This window comes from Photinus pyralis, unplaced genomic scaffold (assembly GCF_008802855.1).
Source record: "Photinus pyralis isolate 1611_PpyrPB1 unplaced genomic scaffold, Ppyr1.3 Ppyr1.4_LG7, whole genome shotgun sequence".
Lineage (NCBI taxonomy): Eukaryota > Metazoa > Arthropoda > Insecta > Coleoptera > Lampyridae > Photinus > Photinus pyralis.
This window is the reverse complement of record NW_022170738.1, coordinates 41,846,509-41,854,230: the sequence shown is the minus strand read 5'-3', so window position 1 is coordinate 41,854,230 and position 7,722 is coordinate 41,846,509. Positions and strand designations below refer to the sequence as shown.

The 7,722-nt window shown below is 36.6% G+C and overlaps 1 protein-coding gene across 1 annotated transcript; it reads left to right on the top strand.

Moving 5' to 3' along the window:
• The first annotated feature begins 78 nt into the window (after positions 1 to 78).
• LOC116175708 (melanotransferrin-like) lies at positions 79 to 5,434 on the top strand. The gene is made up of 9 exons (XM_031493957.1): positions 79 to 241; positions 298 to 476; positions 2,190 to 2,465; positions 2,511 to 3,452; positions 3,499 to 3,663; positions 3,886 to 4,141; positions 4,190 to 4,412; positions 4,766 to 4,953; positions 5,002 to 5,434. Exons 1-9 carry the CDS (start codon positions 181 to 183, stop codon positions 5,397 to 5,399), a joined length of 2,688 nt encoding a protein of 895 aa, XP_031349817.1. The 5' UTR covers positions 79 to 180; the 3' UTR covers positions 5,400 to 5,434.
• The last annotated feature ends 2,288 nt before the right edge of the window (positions 5,435 to 7,722 follow it).

The following is a 7,722-nucleotide window of genomic DNA, read 5'->3' as shown; positions in this document are numbered from 1 at the left end:
CGGTCAGTGACATTAAGTGTTACCAATCGAAATACCTGTCCCACCAGTTTTGTTTACGTTCGTGTCGCGTGGTTGGCATTATGTAAAGATGTAACCAAGTATTTATCATCGTTGGGTGTGTTTTACGATCATATGTAAATAAACGATTTCATTCATATCTCTGTGATAATAATTAATAAAATGTTTATCAAAAGATGCTATCTACATATCGTGTTTTATACTTTTATCGCTACTACATCAGGTATTGTAGTTGTTTAAGCGAAGGGGGTGGTATTAATGCGGCGCTTTTGTCTTTAGGTCAAAATTATTGGAAGATACATTCCGCCACCGAAAAACTTCCCTCGGATAATAGCGAAAAAATCGTCTGGTGCACAGTAAGCAATGAAGAGCAGAGGAAGTGCCAGAACTTTGCGATGGCCGTCGAAAGGGATCAGATCCGAGTTGGCTATGATCATTTTAAACTGGACTGTCATCAGGTATGCACCCCGAACAATGGTCAAGTTGAAAATTAAAACTAAGAGTAGAATTAGTAATTAAAAAAAAAAGAAATGCTCACGGATAATTTACAGTAGAAATTAATCATTCTTAGCTTTAAAGAAATAATTTCATTCAATCGGTGGGGGGGAGGGGGCCAAGGCTGGGCTGGTTTGTATATTTCTACCGGGAAATACCTAGTTCATACAAGATTTTTTTCCGGAAAATCGTTTTTATCATTTAGTTAGCTGCAGGTACATTTACTTCAGAACTGATTGCATTGAATTAGAAGGCTATGATGGCCAGGTGCCCCGGAGAAAACTCCTGGTATCCCTACTGTCCAGTGGGACCCTGCAGGGGATGCAAAAGAGAATAAATCTACTAATAGGTACTGATACACCCGAGCCGAGCATACACCTCTAAAAGGGTTTTAGCTATGAAAAACTTAGTAAAGAAAGTTCTAAGACAATACTGTTCTCTTTTGGGTACCCTGTGTAGTACACGGTTGTTGTTTACTTGATTAAACATTTATTTATTTTTATTGTGAATCATGTATTCAACCTTTGTTGCTATACACTGTGTCCAAGTTAAGGGTCACTCGGACAGTCCAGTTTTTTAAAAGCGATGAAAATGTCTGGGAATTCTGGATAATTTGTGACATTGGCTCCTTCATTAATAATGGTGATAATAATAATAATACATAACGGACCGCCTAACAAGAACTAGTAGACGATTTCTGAACAGCACTTATTAACAATTTGAAATTTATTAGGTACCTATCAATTTTTTTCAACAAATCAAATACGTATGTAGGTATGTATGTGGTGCTCTCTAGTGCAATAAACTACAATCTATTTAAGTACAGCGTTTTATTTTTAGCGCATTTTTGAAAAAAATACGCTATTATATTCGTTATTGCTGGCAGGCCGGCTGTCCGCGTGAGATCTCCACAACTACAATAGCTAGAGAATTCAAATTTTCACTAAAAGCTTTCTGCTATAGTGTAGATGTGCAGGCACTAGTCTATTTTGAGTTAGATTACTTGTGAGATCGATAATTGAAGAAAATAATTTCGATATGGGTTTCGGAGGTGCTATAATTTTACCGTTAGATAGCGCTACCAGTATAAAAACTTTAAAGTCACTAGATATAGAATTGAAATTAAATAAAATTAATTATTTAACGCAGCCAAAATTACTCGTGAGATCGATAATTTTAACCTTCGCTAATAAAATATTGACCTGCATTACCAAAAATGCGCTTTAATCATGCATATGCTGATTTACAACTTGTTTAAAATAAATCATCATAAAGTATGTTATACAGGGTGTTATAAAATTCGTGCCCACGAACAATGAGGGCTTAATTCCCAGAGAACACGGAATAGAAAACCCTATTGCACTTTTGCGATCAGACAAATACTTAACAAAATACCAAGTTTCAAGAAAATTAGAAAAAAATAAAGAATTATTTTATTAGGTAAACAATTTAGAGTCTGTAGGAGGAGCCAACTATCTCTATGGCACTGTAGTAGGTGCAATTAATAGAATGCGTCATCTTTCGCCTTCTTACGTGCCGGTACCAGTACCTCGTTTTATGATCTGATACAATGTTGAACAGGTTAAGGCATAGTTGAAAGGGAGGAGATAGCGAGACAAGAAGTGGGGTCTTAGCCGGTCACAATTCATTAATTGAAAATGTTTATGCATTTTTAGGCGTTCAACAAAGATGAATGCATGGTACTTCTGGACGAAGAAAAAGTTACCCTCACCTCCTTAGACGCCGGAGAAGTATTTGTCGGTGGACGATATCACAGTTTAATACCAATCTCGCAAGAAATTGCAGAGGGAAACATCAACTATCACTATGCAGTCGCCGTAGTTCGCGTAAATACCCTAACCGATGTAAACCATTTGCGAGGTCTAAGAGGTAAAAAGGCCTGCTTTGCGGGAGTTGGAACTATGGCCGGATGGGTCGTACCCATTCACACGGTACGATTAACTAAATTATAATCACCTTCTAACTGACAATTTTAGCTGATGAATGAGGGGGGTATGGATATAATCGATTGCAACAATCATGTAAAATCGGCGACGGAATTTTTCGGTCCATCGTGCGCAGTTAATTCACTTACAGATAAATACAATCCGATCGGAGATAACTCTGATAAATTATGTCAGATTTGTATTGGTAAGGTTCCGGGGGGTAAATGTACAGATGCTGATCCCTATGCTGGGTTCGAGGGAGCATTTCGCTGTCTGCTCGAAGTGGGGGAAGTCGCATTTTTAAAGCATACAACGGTGGAAGAGCAAGTGTCGGGAATTGAATTTAGCGGCGTGTCAAAGGACAGTTTTCAACTGCTTTGTAAGGATGGTACGCGTCGCCCGTTGAGTGATTATCAAATTTGTAATTGGGGTGTTGTGCCTGGCAACGCAATTGTTACATCATCAGCTTTAACATACGAGTTAAGAAAGAAATATCAGAAGTTTCTACAGAAGGCAGCAACGTTGTACTCCCATTTTCCTGGTAATGACACTTACAGAGGAGTTGATGACACTCCCTATGACAATCGTGATTATGATCAGTTTGGTAACAGATTTAAACGCCAAAGCTTCAGTGACTTTGGTAGTAACAATAATCAAAATGACCAGTTTGGTGATTCATATAACAGAAACCCTGCGAACAGAGATCGATATAATCAAGATCCTTACAATCGCGATCAATACAACCGGGATAGTAACCAGGATCCGTTTGCCAAAGATCCTTACTCGATTGACAGAGATAGATATGGTGTAAATGTTGATCCTTATGGTACCAATATAAATTATAACCGTGAAGATGAAACTTACCACGATAATCGCATTAACAATACTCGTGATAATTTCGATCGCAACCGGCCCAATATTAGTTTTTATGAATCTTTTAATTTGTTCGAGTCGTCTCCCAAGTACGGACCTCATGCAAATTTGCTCTTTCAAGTATGACAGTATATTTTTTAAAGCAACCCTAATATAGCATTTTTAGGATACTACAAGAAACTTTGCAGCTTTGTCTGATAATCAGCAAACATTTACGGGATTTCTAGCCGAGGCGCTGGATGTGATTATGGGTATCCGACAATGTCCAGTTGACCATATGACATTGTGTGTTACTTCCGATCAAGAATTGGAAAAATGTGTTAAAATGAAAGTAAGTCTCTATACAGAGTGTTAATAAATACTGGACGCAACTGCACCAAAATGCTCTGGAAGAAAATTACTGTGATTACCACTGTGTATGTTTCTTTGTCAATCAAATGTACCTTTCAGGGAGTTTCATAAAAATTGCATACCCTGAAACTCAGTCGCACATGAGCAGTAACACCCTGTGCGTTAATACAGAAATTTGATACATAAAAACGTTATTTTCCAGACTGCACTAAAGGCTCAATTGGTCAAACCAGAAATGCGATGCGAAAAAGCGCACTCACAAATAAATTGTATGCAAAAAATTCAGGCGGGCAGCGCTGATGTTGCCGTTTTGGACGCCAGCGACGTATATACGGCAGGATTAAATTACGACCTAATTCCATTTATAAGTGAGATTTACAATTTGGGCGAACCTGAGTATTATGTAGTTGCAGTTGCAAAAGAGGAAGATCCCAGTACTGAACTGACATATTTACGAGGTTTGTGATCTTAGATTTGTCACTTAATTATGGTTTTGTTGATTTTAGGGAAAAATACTTGCCATGGTGGTATTCATTCGGCAGCTGGGTGGGTGTATCCGCTTGCCTATCTTATAAGTAATGGTTGGATTAGGCCGTATGGATGTAACAGTATTAGAGCGGCAGCTGAATATTTCACCAAAAGTTGTGTACCTGGTGCTTTGAGTACAGAATACAATACAGGTGTACCTTATGAAAACTTGTGTGATTTGTGTCATGGCGCAAGTTTTAGGTAAGTACTTAAAAAAATTCTTAATCTTCGTCCCTGTATACTTATTATACTTAGGTACAATATGTAATAAGCGAGGTAATAAGGGGCGATAAAAAAATGAGTTGCTGTCCAGTCGCCTCTGGAAGTTCAAGTTAAGTAGGTACGGTTTACCAGGTAAACAAAAATTCCAAAAGTGACTCGACATCAACTCATTTTTGATCACATAGTAGTTGACGTCATTTATTAATTTAAAAATAGTAACTTTCACTTCTTGCGAAAAAGATGCGCGCCAAATTTTTGAGCCCACGACAAAAGTCATCCCTAAGACTGGTACAAAGAGAGGGGTTTATTCAATCTTCTTACAAATATTTTAGATTCTGTCGAAGAGACGCAGCAGAAGATTACTATGGTCATACAGGCGCCTTCAGATGTCTGGTAGAAGGTGGCGGTCACGTGGCCTTTGTAAAGCACACTACAGTAATGGAAAATACAGGCGGCGAAAGGCGCGAGTGGTGGGCGAGAGATAACTTGATGGACGACTTTGAATTACTTTGTCCCGATGGTATTTACAAATTTCAGCCTTTGCTCGTGTACAACATTATCATTTTAGCAACTCGTGCGGAGGTTCAAGATTACAAGAAGTGTAACTTGGGAAAAGTAAAGTCAAACGCCATTGTAACGAGAGGCGGAGATCAATTCAAGGAACTAGAAATAAATGCTTTCATTAATCTGTTCATGTACTCGCAAACGTACTACGGCAGAAAGACTACAGATGAGTTTAGTTTCAGTATGTTTTCGTCACCGCCCCCTTTTACGGATTTGATATTTCAAGATGCCACTCAACAATTGAAAGTCATTGAACCTAATGAGCGGTACTATTCCACCTATTTAGGCCCTGACTATATGAGAGCGCGACGTATAGTCGATTGTCGATCTACCTCTAGCAAAGTTCCACTGCCGTTTTACTCACTCTTAGGACTCTTAGTAGTCATCTACTTCCAAAGATAAAATTTAGATCTGTAGGAACTTTGTACAAATTAACATCATGCTCTTTAAAAGCATTAAATGCTGTGCCTTGACAATTCATTTTTAAAAAATACTTGTGTAGAGGAAAATTAAAAATAAGAATGTGGTTTTAATTCCAAATTGTAAAAATTTGTCAATTTTAGATGGTTTGATGTGGACATTTTTAAGTATGGTGTACAATTGATATAACTGCAAGCATTTAACTATCGAGTGAAAGTAATTCTTAGATGTAGATTAAGAAACCTTAGGTATTAGATTGTATGATAATTGATCCGTCCGTGAAATTTGAAACGTCCATTTTCATTTGTTACGAATTTTATATATTTTTTAAATAAACAATTTTTATATATTTTAGACTATTGTTATACATGAGTATAAGAAAATCTAAGCATTTTTAGACAATAATTAACCCTACTGTCACTATAATTTACTACTTTTTTTTCAATGAAATTGGTTTGAAGTACAACCGGTACAACTGAGAATTATTCACATAATTTTATTTATGTATAAGTTTATGTCATATTTTTCTGTGGGCAGAGTTTAGGACAAACTAAACTTTGTGCAAGTTTTAAAGTTATTTCAATTTACTATTTTGGCGGATAATGATAAATGGATAAATAAATGTGAAATAAAAATGGATAAATAAAAACACCAGAAGGATTTCGCCATGCGTAAAGTGAATAGGACTGGTCTTGCTGTGATTAATAATTGAGTGATTATTTTTACACCACGTACAACATCTATCAAAAATGAGTTTAGTTTTATTTGCCTAAGATTCTTTACTTCCAGCAAAGATCATGATCTTTCCAAATTTAATTATGATGTTACCATCATCCACGTAACATGTTACAAATATTTCGTCATTACATTTACCAGAAATAAAAGATGGAACATCGTTCACAAATACGACAAACAAGTTGGGACCCAGGATAGAACCCTGTGGAACACCAGATGTGTCACACAAGTACTTCTTTCCCCCGATGGCATTTCTACAATTTGAGTTCTATTTAATAGATATGATTGAAATAAACTTAGAACATTCCCACGAGCACCATATCTGTACAGTTTTTCTAGTAGTGAGTTGCGATTCACCGTGTCAAAAGCTAATTAAAAAAAAAAAGTGTAAATAAGAACGTTGGCTTTGCGCATGCGCACATCTGATTTTTATAATATGTGACATGCTGGCCGTTACTAGAAGCATTGTATATGTTAGAAGTATCTGTGGTTAAAATTTCAAAAAAATATCTCGACAAATAAGAAAAGAAACGCCCATTAATCGTCAAATGTTTTTCTTCGTTGACGTACCAGAGCTGTATGTAAACTACCAAATGCAACCAATTAAATATATTGAAAAGTGTAGGAGTAGACAGAGAAAGTGGCCATAATAGCGCCTTCCAACATAAATTGAAAAATGCACTAAAAACAAATCTCGCATTCTGCAGAATATTTCCATTTCCTTCCAATCACTAGGGATGTGGCCGATTCGCAATTGTTTAGTCGCCTCTTACGACACGCAGTGCTTTCTGCGGTAGAGGTATTCTTTCCCACCCCTACACGGGTGATAAATAATTAATACAAAAAATACGAATACATCAGCGTCTTCCACATCAACTTTACAACATATAGAACATTAGAGATAGTTGGTTTATTTTCAATTTTTCTTAAAATATAGTCTAATCGAACGTATCAATGTTCATACAGATGTACTTCATTGACAAAAGTAATGATCGCCAAATAGGTAAATCCTACAGCATACACAACCAACATTTGTACATATTGTGCAATTTGGAAATGCGAACCATCAAATTAGGGTATCTCCTCCTGCAAGAAACCGACGGAGCCCGATTTGATAGGCATATTGGTAGCTTTGGGCTGTAGAGTTTGCCTATTAGACGGTCATTATACTTTGGCAGACTGTACACGTACTAAAAAAATGTGATGGAAAACTGATTTCGCTTTTTATTCAAAGGAATATTCTTTCTTCTATCTTTAGTAAGTACCACTTCATTATACTAAAGTTAAACAACATTCGATTTTTTGAAAATCCGTATTTGGCCACTTCTTTTGATAACAAAACAATATGACAAACCCGATCACCATAGTTTCATAGTTATTGATCAATCAAATAAACAAATTTTAAACAAACTACCTATGCTTTGTCTTCCAAACTGGGTGATTGCCAGAGCGATCTCAATTTTTTACAGATGGTAGTGGAACCCTAAGACAACCATTTACAAAAATTGTCGGACTGTGTTTTGTTAGTTAACTAACAAATGGAATACCTCCCGAAATATAACAAGAAAGG

Bases quoted from the DNA above. Each gene is read 5' to 3' on its own strand.
- LOC116175708 (XM_031493957.1), top strand. From the start codon at position 181: ATGTTTATCAAAAGATGCTATCTACATATCGTGTTTTATACTTTTATC. The intron at 2,466-2,510 runs GTACGATTAACT...TGACAATTTTAG, and splicing joins GGGTCGTACCCATTCACACG to CTGATGAATGAGGGGGGTAT. The intron at 3,664-3,885 runs GTAAGTCTCTAT...GTTATTTTCCAG, and splicing joins AAAAATGTGTTAAAATGAAA to ACTGCACTAAAGGCTCAATT.